This window comes from Ochotona princeps, chromosome 4 (genome assembly GCF_030435755.1).
Source record: "Ochotona princeps isolate mOchPri1 chromosome 4, mOchPri1.hap1, whole genome shotgun sequence".
NCBI lineage: Eukaryota > Metazoa > Chordata > Mammalia > Lagomorpha > Ochotonidae > Ochotona > Ochotona princeps.
In genome coordinates this window covers 14,670,447-14,685,194 of record NC_080835.1, presented here as the reverse complement: position 1 = coordinate 14,685,194, position 14,748 = coordinate 14,670,447, and the positions used below count along the sequence as shown (strand labels likewise).

Here is a 14,748-nt window from a genome sequence, read left to right as displayed (position 1 = left end):
ACAGGCCAACCCCGGCGAGTCCTGAGACGGGCCCGCCCTCCCCTTTTTTATAGCAGGAGGCGAGGGGTGGCCACTATTGGTCAGAGCGCCGAGCGGGGGCGGGGCCTGCGTGTAAAACCGGAAGAGGTGGGAGAGAATGTAGGCTCCGCGGGGCGCTCTTGGGAAATGTAGTTTTAAGCTGGCCACAGCACGTTCAACATCAAACTGTGGCCCCGCCTAAGAATTTGGATATTTGCTCCATGGCACTGTCCCAAAACTATCAGTAACATAGTTAGCCTTGTGGAAAGGATAGCAACAGTTATGTCGGGGCTGGCGTTTGACTCAGCAGTGGGGAGCCCCCCCTGGGATGCCGGGTTCGATTCCGGATTCTACCTTTGTGCTAATGCCAAGCAGGTAGCGGTGATGGCTCCAGGGCTTGGGTTCCTGGCACCCGCTTGGATTAAACGCCTGGCTCGCGGCTCCAGCCCAGGATGCCCAGATCAGGGCTATTGCAGTGACCCGGGGCGTGAACCCACGGATGAAGGCTCTTTTTCACTTGCCTCTCAAATGCATGTTTTCAGGAAGTTCATGATGCAGGATGTATTTTTATTTATTTTTATCATGACTTTATTTAAGTACAAGCTGGACACTCAGGGTTAGTGGAGGGTTTTTTTAACAGTTATTTATTTTATTTGAAAGGCAGATTTGCATACAGAGAGGAGAGACAGAAAGATCTTCCATTCACTGATTCACTCCCCAAGTGGTTACAATAGCTGCAGGAACTGAGCTGAATTAAAGACAGGATCTAGGAGTTTCTTCTGGGTCTCCCACGCAGGTGCAGGGTCCCAAGGCTTTAGGCCATCCTCTACTGCTATCCCAGGCCACAGGCAGGGAGCTGGATGGGAAGTGGGGCCGCCGAGACATGAACTGCTGGTGCTTGTAGGGGGAGGATTAGCCTGTTGAGTCATCACGCCAGCCCCCATGAACCAGTTTTAGAGTGAGAAACTGCTCTATCATCACAGCAGGCTCACAGAACCTTCTATATGTGAGGAGTCCAGTCGGTGAGGAGGCTGCCGCGTGAACACCAGCACGGCTCATGTGGGCAATCACTGGCTCTCTTGGCAGGCATGCAGTGGGTTCACTCTGCAAGCAGGAAGAGCTCGCACTACCTGGGTTAGTTCTAATCCCGGCAGCTCCACTTCCCATCCAGCTCCCTGCTGGTGGCCTGGGAAAGCAGTCGAGGACGGGCCAATGCTTTGGGACCCTGCACCCGCGTGGGAGACCTGGCGGAGAAAGCTCCTGATTTCAGATCAGCTCAGCTCCGGCCGTTGCAGCCACTTGGGGAGTGAATCAGTGGACGGAAGATCATCCTCTCGGTCTCTCCTCTCTGTATATCTGACTTTCCAATAATAAATAAATAAATCTTTAAAAAAAAAAAAAAAAGAAGAGTTAATGAAAAGGCCCAGCGTTGTGACTTAGTGAGTTAAACCACCACATGTGATGCTGGCCCTCCATATGGACGCTGTTTCTAGTCCCGGCTGCTATATTTTCTTTTCTTTCTTTTTTTTTTTTTTTTTAATTGGAAAGGTGGATATACAGAGATTAGGAGAGACAGAGAGGAAGATCTTCTGTGCAATGATTCACTCCCCAAGCGGATGCAATGGCTGGAGCTGAGCCAATCCAAATCCAGGAGCCAGGAGCTCTACTGGGTCTCCCACACCTGTGCAGGGTCCCAAGGTCTTGGGCTGTCCTCGACTGCTTTCCCAGGCCACAAGTAGGGATCTGGATGGGAAGTGGAGCTGCCGGTATTAGAACTGGTGCCCATATGGGATCCTGGAGCGTTCAAGGCAAGGACTTTAACCACTACACTCTCACGCCAGGCCCTGCTCTACTTTCAAATAAATAAATAGATAAATGTATGGAAAATGTATGTCATGAAATAAATACATGATTCATATCAATGCATTGATATAATCCTACTATGCAATCCCTATAAAATGTCTTCAGTTATTTCCCAAATAACTTTTTTTTCCCCTACTATAACCTAAAAAAAAAAAAAAAAAAAAAAAGCAAAACAAAACAAAACAGGATCCAGTGCTGGGCCCTGCAGCTTTAGCTGTTTGGTCCAGAGTTGCCTGGGTTTTTAGCGGCCTCGACACTTTTAAAGTATCTGGACCAGCTGTATGGAGCCTGTTCTCAACATAGCAACCAGAGGATTCTTTTACACCCCAGACGGATCATGTCCCTGCTCCAACCCAAATCCTGATGCATCTGCCAGCTAGCTTAAGTAGGACCAGGGCCCAGGCGAGTCTGCCACTGCCCACCAGCTCAGCCGGCCCTCAGCCTGTCTCCCTGCTGTTCCCAGGTATGGCCACCGTGCCATCGCTGACTGCGGGAGGCACGCATCTTCCTAAAGTGCTGGGTCATCCCTTCAGCCTTTGCAAGTCTTTGTCCACTAGCCATGTGCCCTTGCTCAGCGGTATCACATCCCTCCCTCCCTCACCAGCCCTTTAGGCCTCCTCTTTTATAAAGATAACATATTTGGAGGTGGCATTGTGGTGCAACACATTAACACACCGCTTGGAACCCCATATCCCAAATCAGGGGGCCTGGTTCAAATCCTGGCCACTTGGTTTCTGACCAAGCTCCTTGCTAATGTGTTTGGCAGAGCAGTAGAGGATGATCCAAGTGCCTGGGCCCCTGCACCCATGTGGGAAACACAGATGGATGGAGTCTCAGGCTCTAGGCTTGGGCCTGGCCCAACCAGCTGTTGTGGCCAGCTGTGAACTAGCAAACGAAAGATCTGTCTTTCCCTTCCTCTCTCCCTGTAACTCTGACTTTCAAATAGATACTTATTTAAAAATAATAAATAGGATCCAGCGTGGTAGTCTAGTAGCTAAAGTCCTCGCTTTGCACATGCTGGGATCCCATACGGGCACCGGTTCATATCCCAGCTGCTGTACTTTCCTTCCAGCTTCCTGTTTGTGGTCTGGGAAAGCAGTAGAGGCTGGATCAAAGCCTTGGGGCCTTTACCCACATGGGAGACCTGGAGGAGGCTCCTGGCTTCTGGCTTTGGATCAGCTCAGCTCTGGCCATTGTGGCCACTTGGGGAGTGAATCAGCGGAAAGAAGATTTTTGTCTCTCTTCTCTGTAAATCTGACCTTCCAATTAAAAAAAAAAAAAAACTTTTAAAATAATAATAATAATAAGCAAATTGAGATGCAGACAGACTGAAAGAGAAAGGGGGGAGAGAGAGAGAGACACACACACACACACGCACACACACATACAACCCTGTTGTCTCATTCCTCAAGTGCATGCTAACAGTCAGCAGGCCAGAGCCAGGAATGGGGAATTCAATACAGGCCTCCCATGTGGGACCCCAGCTCCCTGGATCTGCATTAGCCAGGGCAGCCTGTGTCCACCCCGCCCTGTTCAATCACTCCAAGGTGGGACACAGCTGTCCTGTGGTCCTAAGGTACTATCCCTTCTTGGCCCGAGGTCCAACTTCCTCATCTGGTTTTCAATGTATTTACTCCCAATAATATGGATTTAAAAATTTTTTATGCTGCAAAATCGGTAAACCAAAATCTTTGTGTCCTGCCCAGATTCACATGGAAGCCTGCAGTATGATGGAGGGCCTTTGGGGAGGTAACTCTGCTGGGAGGGTAGGACCTCCCACCCTCTTTGGGATTAGCGCTCTTAGGAACCCCGAGAGTACCATCTAGCAACCGGAAGCAGGCCTTCCCCAGGTTCCTATCCCACTAGTCCCTGGGCCACTGGACTTCTCAACCACCAGTGCCTGAGCAATGAATGAATGATTTGTGCATTCAGTCACAGGACCTAAATGGAAGAAGGGTTCACTTCACCATGTGGACGTGGGGGTTGCCATGGGGGGATATGCCCGTACCTTTCCTCTGGCCTATTGGTTGCACATCGTCTTCCCACCCCCACCTGTCAGCATCTCACTCTGGGGTCCTTGCAGGGCGATTGGAGCCAGGGTGAGGGGTGCTGTGGAAGCTACCACGGGGAGATCGGCCCCCCTCCCCCCAGGCCGGGTCAGGGAAAGTTGAGCCACCAGAACCAAGTGCAGGCTTTGGTTTATTTTTCTATAAAGAACAAAGTCCAAAGGGGCACAAAGGGCAGTGAGGTACACAGGAGGTCTGCAAGGGGCAGGCCTCAGGGCTCTGGCTGCCCTGGGGAGGCCCCGACTCCAGGTGGCTGCCCCCAAAACAGCCAGCAGCCTCTGGGGAGATGGCGCTGGAGGCGAAAGTTCAGTGTTCACCACTGACGTCATACAAAGCCAGGCTTCATGGAGGAGCGGCGACAGTTGGGACAACTCCGGGTCCCATTGTTTTGTAGGCACCTAGGGAGGCATACAGCTCTGCCCACTCATCTAGGTTACCCCCGGTTGGTCGCTGTCTTGCTCTCCAGCTGGGATGGTGACTTGGCTGAGGCTGGGGGCAGTCAGGGAGGCTGTCTGTCTCCCCGCCCCGCCTGCCAAGCTGTAGTTGTTCTGGCTTGGCCCTGTGTGTCTGACTCCCAGTCTTTGGAGCAGCCTCTCAGGGGACAATGAGAAGACTGGCAAGTCCTCTGGCAGCACTGGGTCCCCTGCCCGCCCCTCCTCTGTTAGGGCCACTCACCGGAGGTGGAAGATGTGGGAGCAGGGCAGGGCCTGGAGCCGGCTATTTCTCTCGCCGATAGACTCGCCGCAGAGGCCACAGTAGAGCTCTGTCTCTTCCACGCACTCATGGAAGCGTACCACGTGTGCCCGCAGCTCCCGCTGTAGCCCCTTGCCACGGTAGATGCCCTCACTCAGGCAGTGCAGCTTGAGCTGGCTCAGCTGGGCACCGGGACAACAGGGTAGCAAGCCAGAGTTAGTGCCGGAGCAGTCAGGTGCCGGCTGCATCCCTGTGCTGCTGATGGACCTCAGGAAAGTGTCCTTGCTGGGCCTTGGTTGCCCTTCATGCAGAATGGCAGTGTGTGTGTGTGTGTGTGTGTGTGTGTGTGTGTGTGTGTGACATCAGAGGCCTTCAACCCTAGAAGTGCCTGGGCACCTTGTGTTTTGGGAAGTTTATTGCCCAAGTCCAATGCACTGACTATAAAACTTGATTTGCTAGGGCCAGTGCCCTGACATAGCAAGCTAACCCTCCACCTGTGGTGCCAGCATCCCATATGGACGCTGGTTCATATCCCAGACAGTCCATTTTTAATCCAGCTCTCTACTTATGGCCTGGGAAGGCAGTAGAGGACAGCCCAAAGCCTATGACCCTGAACCCATATGGGAGACCCAGAGGAGGCTTCTGGCTTCAGACTGGCCCGGCTCTGTCCATCGCAGCCTTTTGGAGAATGAACCAGCATATGAAAGATCTCTCTCTCTGTCTCTCCTTCTCTCTTTGTAACTTTGTCTTTCCAATAAAGATAAATAAATTTTGAAGAAAGATTGATTTGCTTTCCTGCTTCTACTAATTGAAGCCACCCCAACAGCGTATCGGCATCTTCCGGATCCCTGGCTAGACCTGGGCTGCCATGAAACAGCTGACATTGACAAGGATGCGGCTCTGGGTAGGCCTTGCTCTTGGGCAGGGACGGGGCATTATTGGGGTTTTAACACACACCCAGAACCCTCCAAGCTGTGGAAATCCCGCCCCACCCTCCAAAGGGGTCTTGTGAATGGGCCATGGGGACCCTCCTCCACCACACACATTCCCCTCCCTGGGCTTCTGATACCAGAAAGAGGGCTGACCTTGTTGCCCACCTCCTCAGCCAGGTCTTGGGCTTTCTCGATGGCATCCAGAGCCTGGAGGGTGAGCAAAGGGCAGGCCTGAGGACAGCATGTCTGAGAGGAGGCCCGGCTCACAGCACAGGGCATGGGCACTGGGGGGGCCACCCTCAGTGTAGGAAGGTTGTAGGAAGAGACAAGTGCTGGGACCAGGGCTGTGTGGGTGAGTTTCTTCCTGCCTCAGTTTACCCAGATGCACAATGGGCAGAAGGTTCCCATCTCACAGGGTGTTGTGTCTGAGATTGCAAGAGGCAGCTGAAGTGTTCAGGTTAAAAGCCCAGTGCTAGCTGTGGGTCCCCAGGTAAGTCCTGAGACCCCTCTGAACCTGGAAAAATGCCAGGACACAACCTGGGCTCATGCAACAGAGGGAGACTGTTAAACGGGTAGCAAGATGTGAGCCAAGGACACTTGGCTGCCTCCCTGACTCGCCTTACCTTGTAGGACGCAATGAGCATGGGACAGGAGTGAAAACGGGGAACTATAGGAAGGGGCTTGCCTCACCTTGTCGGGTGCCTTCCTGGCCATCCAGCATTTGGCCACACCCAGCAGCACTTGCACCTGGCCCAGGCGGTTTCCAATCTCGGTCATGATGCTCATGGCAGACTCGTACCTGGGGAAGGCCGTCTGCAGAGCCAGGCAGGGATGTGAATAGGGGCTGGACCTGGCCTGAACCTGTCCTGCCCACATGCACAGGGCCCTGCTGCCTCACCTCCAGGTCACCACGGCTCCGGTGGATATCAGCAAAGCAGAGCAGGCAAAGGGCCTGCAGCGGCCGGTCCCCATGCTGCAATGCGATCTTCATGGACTCCTGCAATGGTGGAAGGTGCAGGTGGCTCAGGCCAGCCATCAGCCTGCCCCTGGGGACCACTCCACCCCAGTGGAGGTGGGGGCAGGGGGAAACTTGCCTGAAGGGACAGCATCCTCAGAGCCTGGTGTGGCTAGCAGGGTGTCTGGGACCTCACATCCTAAACCACTGATGTCACAGCACTCAGCGGGATGGCCACTGTCACTTAACAGGTGGAGACTGAAGCTCAGAGCTGACGGGACTTAGTGGCGCTCACCCAGCTAGTATGTGACAAAGGTGGGACACGATCCAGGATGGGTGGGATGCCAAAGACTCTCTATCATGGCCTTGAAAGTGCCACACATTGGACGTGAAGGACATCCCCTGGCAGGGAGGGGTGGTTCAGGGAAGGGCTGGGGAAATAATCGCAGACTTCAGGGGCTCAGCTATAGACCTCCAGAGGCAAGTCTGGAAGTCCCAGACCCCTATCCTCGCCCCACACCCTACCTCCAGCATCTCCATCCTGCCGCCCCACCTCACAACACTCCATGGCGCTGCCCAGGTGGCCCAGCAGGCGATAGGCCACGGCCATGTGGTACTGGCTCATGGCCCGGTACTTGAGGCTCCAGCCTTTGCCATAGTCGTTAACGAGCTCCGCTGCCTTGCAGGGGAAGAACAGAGCTTTCTCATAGTCCTGCAGGGGACACGGGAGGGACAGACAGGGGTGCAGTGAGTAGCTTTCTTCGGGGCTTGCTGGAGCAGCCACAGGAAGAGCCTGCTAGACAGAGGATGCTGCCACGCAGGCAGGTGCACAACCAAGGGTTTGCCTTTGCCGGCGTATCCCAAGAGCCCAGCAAGCTCCAGGCACTTGGAAGATGTACAATAAATCATGGGTGAACGCATGTGCAGTAAAACTGGCGGACTTCTCAGTCACTCGCAGTGGGCACAACACAACCCTGCACCAGCACTGCCTCCCTGTGCCCTGCAGCAGCTGAAGTCTCCACTCGGAGAGCTGGCGCCATGGGCTAGAAGGACCCCAGAGAGGCACGCAGCCAGCTCTGCATATTTCCACAAGCCTTTGCTCCCTGTGCATCAGCTGTCCAGGACCTTGCCTTGTTAGGAAAGCACAGAGAAGCTTCTAATCCACCTTACACACCGCACCTCCCCCTTCCCCACCCCTGCTCCCTTCACCAGTCCCTGGGGAAGCGAGCTCCCTCCTACCATCCAGGGCCAGCCCCTCCACATGCTAGCACCCCGCCCTCCTTTCCCCAGTCTCTACGGAGTCTTCTCTCTGCATGGGAACACAACCACCATCTAGAGAAACAGTCTGGCATTTCTCACCTGGTGTTCAATGTCAATGCAAAAATATATAAAACCAACAATCTTCTCTGGACCTCATTGTCTCTTCAGCTATAACCCAGTTTCCTCTCTGTCACACAGGCCACCCATCCGATATTTCACATGATTTCTAACTAGCAACTCTGAGTTAATATGACCAAAAGAAAGTTTTCAATCGCCATGATTAAAAGCTTCTTCCTGCAGTTGGCGTTGTGGCCCAGTGGGTGAGACTGCCACTTAGTGAGAACTGGCATCTTATACTGGAGTGCCAAGGCAAATTCCAGCTGTTGTGCTTCCTAGTCAGCTCTCTGGAGAAGCAGCAGAGGGTGGACCCAGGGTTTGGGCCCCTGCTACCCACATCGGTGACTCAGAGAGTTCCCGGCTTTGGCCAAGCCCAACCCTGCCATTGCAGCAGTGAATCAGCAGATGAAAGATCTCTCTTGGGCCTGGCACTATGGCACAATGGCTAAATCCTCACCTTGCAAGCGCCAGAACACCACACAGGCACCAGTTGGTGTCCTGGCTGTTCTACTTTATACCTGCTCCACTTCCCATCCAGCTCCCTGAGACAACAGTGGAGGACGGCCCCAAACCTTGGCATCTTGAACCTGCGCAGGCGACCTGGAGGAAACCCCTGGCTCCTGATTTTGGATCAGTTCAGCTCTGGTCACTGTGGCCAGTTAGGGAGTGAATCAGGGGATGGAAGATCTCTCTGTCTCTCCTTCTCTCCGTAAATCTCATGTGCCTTTCCAATAAAAATGAATAAATCTTAAAAAAAAAAAAAAAAACAAGCAAGATTTCTCTATTGCTTTGCCTTTCAGATCAGCAAACATTCAAAGAACAACAAAAATGTTCTGCGGATGAACACTGACCCAGCGGTTAGAACACCACTGGGGTGCCTCTATCCCACACGAAGAGTCTGCCTTTGTCTCCTGCTCTGCCTGCTGCCGATGGGCACCCTGGGAGGCAGCCACAATGGCATAGGTGAGCAGGCTGCTGCGTCACGCAGGAGATCAGGATTGAGTTCCCAGCTCCCACTCCGGCCCGGCTCAGCTCCCATCAACAACCGGGCACTTGGGAAGTAGACTAGCAGATGGAAGCTTTCTGTTTATCTGAAATAAATAATTTTTAGAACTCACTTTATTTATTTATTTTTTTAAAGATTTATTCAGTTTATTACAAAGTCAGATACACAGAGAGGAGGAGAGACAGAGAGGAAGATCTTCCGTCCCATGATTCACTCCCCAAGTGAGCCGCAACGGCCAGTGCGCGCCAATCCACAGCTGGGAACCTGAAACCTCCTCCAGGTCTCCCACATGGGTGCAGTGTCCCAAATCTTTGGGCCGTCCTCGACTGCTTTCCCAGGCCACAAGCAGGGAGCTGGATGGGAACTGCAGCAGCTGGGATTAGAACCAGCACCCATATGGGATCCTGGCATACATAAGGCAAGGATTAAGCCACCAGGAAATTATGCCAGGCCCCCACTGTATTTATTTGAAAAAATGACAGAAAGGGAGATAGAAAAAAATGCTTTTCCTTTGTGATTCACTCCCCAAATATTTGTAATGGCCAGTCTTCAGGTAGGAGCTTGAAAGTCCACCCAGGTCTCCCAGGTGAGTGGCAGGGACCCACGCACATCACCTTGCTGCTCTCCCAGACATACTACACGGAAGTGGATTAGCCAGGACCTGAATTGGTGCGCCGATATCAGATGCTGACATTGCAAGGGACAGTTTAACTTACTGTACCACAATGCTGTCCTATCATAAATGAAACTTTGAAAATTTTCTTCCTGCCAGCACTGTCATATGGACACCAATTCAAGTCCTGGTTGCTCTGCTTCAAATCCCAGCTCCCTGCTAATGCCCCTGGGAAAGCACCTAGAAAGTCGCTGGGCCCCCTGCATCCATGTGGGAGACCCAGAAGAAGCTCCAGGCTGCAGAGTGGCCCGGCTCCTGCTTCTGTGGCCACCTGGGGAGTGAACCAGTGGATAGAAGATCTCCTCTCTCTCTTTCTCTATGTCTCCCTCTCTGTGTCTCTCTGTAACTCTTTCAAATAAACAAATCTTTTTTTTAAAAAAAAAGTCCCCTCCCTAATATACATTATGTGCTTTTAAATCTGAAGCCATGTAAATGTTTTATAGTTTCAAAAAAAAATCAACCCCCCAAATTGAACTTAATTCTAAAAATTATCTAAAATGGGGGGGGCAGCATTGTGGCATTGTAGGCTGAGCCTTTGCCTTTGACACTGGCAGCCCATATGGGCACCTGTTTGAGTCTTGGCTGCTCCATTTCTGATCCAACTCCCCACTGATGTGCCTGGGAAAGCAGCAGATGGCCCAAGTCCTTGGGCCCCTGCTATTGGCTCAGCCATTTGGGGAGTGAACCAGCAGGTAGAAGATTCTCTCTCCACTTTTCTCTGTGACTCTACTTCCCAAATAGATAAAACAAACAAACAAAAATTAAAAAAAAATACCCAAAAATGAAGAATGGAAGTATATATTTCTAGCTATATACCATATGAACGTAACCACAACAAAATATCTCAAATGATCTGAGGACAAAGCACTTGGACAGGCCATCCATAGCAGTGAATTATTTGGAGATCAAAGACGGCAAGAAAAACAAATCTTGAACTTGGTTCAATCCTCAGTCACCTTGATTTCTAAGATTTATTTACTTCTCATTTGAAAGGTTTAGTTACAGAGAAAGAGAGGGAAAGACAGAGAAATCTATCTGCTACTTCACTCCCCAAATGACCACAATGACCAGAGCTGAGCCCATCTGAAGCTAGGAGTCAGGAGCTTCTTCCAGGTCTCCTACATGGGTTGAGGGTCCCAAGGCTTTGGGCCGTCCTCGACTGCTTTCCCAGGCCACAAGCAGGGAGCTAGATGGGAAATAGAACAGCTGAATGATTGTCCACATGAGATACCGGTGCCTCAGGAAGCAGCTTTGCCCACTATACCATAGTATCAGCCCCTTCATTTGGTCTTTAAATACCATTTCCTATCACAAAGAACCAAGAGACTGGCTGATTTCAGGTTTGGGGGATAGGGGTGTGAGTTCAAAATGAGGACGAATGGTTTCTTAAGCCAGAAAATCAGAAAGCTTTCAAAATAAAAAACACTAAATGAAATCTTGTAAACAGACATGGGAGGGACTGGCACTGGATACAGTTCAGGTAACTTGGACCCCTACACCCATGTGGGAGACCCAGATGAAGCTCCTGGCTCCTGGCTCTGACCTGATCTAGCTCTAGCTATTATGTCCATTTGGAGAGTGAGCCAGCAATTAGAAGATCTCTATTTTTCCCTCTCCCTTGTAATTCAGACTTTCAAATAAATCAATCAATCTTACAAAAAGAAAGATGAATGCTTGCCACGGAGGGCATCTGACCACACTGAGCCTAGCCCTCCCCCACTTCCCGTGATTTCATAGTGAGGGCCCAGCACACAGGCACGCCCAAGCACTGCAGTGTTCACACCAGCTCCTTGCCACAGACACCAGGCATTCACTGGGCAGGGGACAAGGAGACGCATGCTGCTTCCCTTCAGGAACCCTGTCCCAGCATCACCAGCCAGCCCCAACCTACAATGGAAAGTTACTCATTACAGAGAAATGAAGAAGAGACTGACGCAATGGCCCCACCCTGTATCGCAGACATCCCACTTGGACTCTGGTTTGTGTCCCGGATGCTCCACTTCCCATCCAGTTCCCTGCTCCCTTCTCATCCAGCAGAGGATGGCAAAAAGCACCCACGTAGGAGACCCAGAAGAAGCTCCTGGCTCCAGATCAGCTCAGTTCAGCTCAGCTCCAGCCGCTGCAGCCATTTGGGAAGTGAACCAGTGGATAGAAATCTTCTCTCTCTCTTTCCTTCTCTATGTAAACCTGCCTTTCCAATAAAAATAAGCAAATATTTGAAGAAAAAAAGAAGGCCAGAATTTGCAAATTACTACAGTTGAAATGAAGTAACAGATTCAAGTGACAGCCTTTTCTTGACGCTGATAGCTTACATAAGGGGCTGGGACTGTGTTTGCAGTAAGCTAAGTGGCTGTCGCCGTGCTAGTTCAAGTTCTGGTTGCTTCACCTGCCATGCAGCTGCTCCACTGTACTTCCCTGAGGTTCCAAGAGGACAGGTGACTCACCCAAGACCACACAGCACACATGCTATGCCAACGCACACGCTCCTTCATGGCTGGCCAAGCCTCCTGCAGGAGCCTCCCAGGAAGTCACACAGATCAAGATTTGAATCCTTCTGGCCCAGCCATTCCTTCCTGGCTATTTTTTCCCCTCCATCACCCCACCTCCACCTCAAAAAAGTACTGGACCTCCATGTCCAGCAGGGAGCCTGCCCCTACCCTTCCCCTCGCCGGCACCCAGGGCCCACCTTGACCTGGGCGTAGAAACTGCCCAGACTGCAGCAGACGCGGCACTCAAGCATGGCATCGTCATTGTTGTGAGCATAGCGCAGGGCCTTCTCGAAGCTTTCCAGGGCCTTCTGAAAGAGGCTGAGACCCAGGAAGGCATTGCCCATGCTCAGGCTGACCTGGCCTCCAAGCTGGGCTCCGGCCCGGGTGCCTGGCAGGCCAAGGCAGGTCTTGCAGTAGGAGATGGTCTTGTGGAACTCGCACAGCTTCTCATTGCTGCGGGCCAAGTTCAGGTAGCTCTCCAAGAGGAAGTCAGCGTCCTCCAGCTCCCGGGCTGTGTCGATCTGGACCACGGCAAACTGCCCACAGTGGGGTGGGGAGTGGTCAGGTGGCTCTCAGCCTGGCCTCTGGTCTATAGGTTCAGACCTGGAGCCTTGGCATACCTGCCCTCCCCCCACAACCTTAGAGCCACAACAACAGCCCCACCCCAAACCCCAAAGCTGCAGATCTGAGTGCCCTACGTCTCGTTCAGCTGCAGAGGAATAGCACATCTGGGCACTTGGCACCTGCACGCTTCTACTCCCAGCCTGGGACCTGGAGTCGCCTCCAGTCAGCCTCAGCCTCAGACCTGGAGCCCACAGCATTCAGGCTTGGACATACAAGCCCAGACAGGAGGATGGCCAAGACCCAGACCCTGAGACAGGACCTGATGCTGAAGTTCAAGGCCATAGACCTGAGCCTGAAGCTGAGACACCCTCCATCCTGTTCCCCTCCCTGGCTGCTCACCACTACTGTATCTAAGACTTGGGGCTTTAGCTATGATTCTGAAACTCATCAGACCTGAGCCAATGAGGCAGAAGGAGTCTGGGAGAAACCCCCAAAACCTAAAACCTGGGGGTGGTCCCAGGGCACCCCGTCCATGCCACCAGGGGGAGGGTCCACCCACCTTCAGCATCTCCTTGTAGCGGCCCATCTCGGAGTGGGCGGTGACTAGGCAGCCCAGCACACGGAAGCGGCCCACCAGGTCGGAGCTCTTTTCCAATACCTTCATCCACACGTGCAGCGCCTTCTCCGTCTGGTTGGACTGGTAAAGCTGCAGTCCCTTCTCAATCTGCTGCTTCGTCTGGTCCTGCCCCATTGTCTCCAAGCCCTGTGAGCCTCCAGGCCCCTCGTGGAGCAGGTGCGGGGAGGCAGTGGGAGGGGGAACAGGGGTGGTGGACCCACGGGCTGGTTGTTCCTCCCCCCCCCACCCCAGTGCTGGAGCCCCAGGAAGGAACAGAGCGGTGGGGGCAGGAGGTTGCAAAGTGAGGCCTGGATGGAGAGCGGGCGCCACCCAGGGAACAAAGCTGGTTGGGCCCTTGTCTGCAGCTGTCCCTGCCAGTTGGGGGCCACGTGGCTTCTGAAGAATGTCAGCTGCAAGGTCACGCGGGCCTCTGCTGTCCCCACCCGCAACGGGGAGGCGGCTTCTCCAGGGAAACAGGCACCCGGCCATCTAGGCACCCGTGGGACATCCCCTGGGCACGCTGTCATTGGCCCTGACCGCAACGTCACCAAGGAGCTGCCATTCCCCAGGAGAGGGGAGGAAAGCCGACTTCAGGCCAGGAGGGGCTGACAACTGGGCCCGGGCTAGGCACAAGAGCTTAAGGCAGGCTGTGGCCGATGCCCTAACCGCTTCTCCCCCTTGGCCCAGGGCCACCTCTTGCCCCAGCCCCTTCCCTGGCTTTGGGAGATTCTCCAGGCATTCTCCCAGTGCTTGCCCACATCATTGAGCAGCTGCCATGAACCTCCAGCTGGGGCCAGGGTTCTAGCCTGGGTTCCTTCTAATTTACAGCAGGGTCCAGCCCAGCCCCTTCTCTCTGGCCCTCATTTTCCTTATCTATAAACATGATTATGGGGATGGCACTGTGACAGAGTGGATAAAGTCGTTGCCTGCACTGCTGACTTCCCATATGAACCCCGGCTCGAGGTATGGCTGCTCCACTCCCAACCTAGCTCTTTGTTTATGTGCCTAGGAAAGCAGTAGGGGAAGGCCCAGGTGCCTAGGTCCTTGTACCATGTGGGAGACTCTGAAGAAGTTCCAAGCTCCTGGCTTTAGTATGGCCCAAGTGCTGGCCGTTGCAACCATTTAGGGAATGAATCTGCATATGGAAGATCTGTTTCTCTCTATAGTTCATTCATACACACACACACACACACACACACACACACACACACAATTTAAATGAGGACAATAAGGCAAGAATTAACTTTAGTTGACAGTGCTGGGATGATGCTGACATTGTAGGGGCTGGGAAGGGGGACACTGCAGGTTCAGGAGGTGGCCGTCCGGGCCCTGCAGCAGCCTGGCAGCTTCCAGTGCTGGTTCTGCTACCTATGATCGGGGCAAGTTGCCTGGCTCTGTGGGATGTGGACAGGATGGGAACGGGACCTGGAGACTGGGCAGACAATTGCACTAACTGCACCAGCTGGCAGGGATGTAGAACTGTGCTGGCTCGTGAC

The 14,748-nt window shown here is 53.1% G+C and overlaps 1 protein-coding gene across 3 annotated transcripts; it reads right to left on the bottom strand.

The window, feature by feature from the left end:
• Window positions 1–4,062: 4,062 nt before the first annotated feature.
• Window positions 4,063–13,441, bottom strand: RAPSN (receptor associated protein of the synapse). Of its 3 annotated transcripts, none has more exons than XM_004585330.2 (8): window positions 13,196–13,441; window positions 12,270–12,608; window positions 7,081–7,239; window positions 6,471–6,569; window positions 6,263–6,385; window positions 5,726–5,779; window positions 4,623–4,822; window positions 4,063–4,345 (listed from the first exon to the last, which is right to left on the bottom strand). In XM_004585330.2, exons 1-8 carry the CDS (start codon window positions 13,385–13,387, stop codon window positions 4,273–4,275), a joined length of 1,239 nt encoding a protein of 412 aa, XP_004585387.1. In that variant the 5' UTR covers window positions 13,388–13,441; the 3' UTR covers window positions 4,063–4,272. The 3 variants fall into 3 exon arrangements, with proteins under 3 accessions (XP_004585387.1, XP_058519038.1, XP_058519039.1); XM_058663055.1 differs by having other exon boundaries at window positions 5,738–5,779; XM_058663056.1 differs by lacking the exon at window positions 5,726–5,779.
• Between the last annotated feature and the right edge of the window lie 1,307 nt (window positions 13,442–14,748).

What these genes read in the sequence shown, in the direction of transcription:
- RAPSN (XM_004585330.2), bottom strand. Translation starts at nt 13,387, where the DNA reads ATGGGGCAGGACCAGACGAAGCAGCAGATTGAGAAGGGACTGCAGCTT. An exon ending in GTTTCTACGCCCAGGTCAAG is followed by an intron (nt 7,240 to 12,269) that starts GTGGGCCCTGGG and finishes TGTCCCCTGCAG; the next exon opens with GACTATGAGAAAGCTCTGTT. An exon ending in GCGCCATGGAGTGTTGTGAG is followed by an intron (nt 6,570 to 7,080) that starts GTGGGGCGGCAG and finishes CCACCATTGCAG; the next exon opens with GAGTCCATGAAGATCGCATT.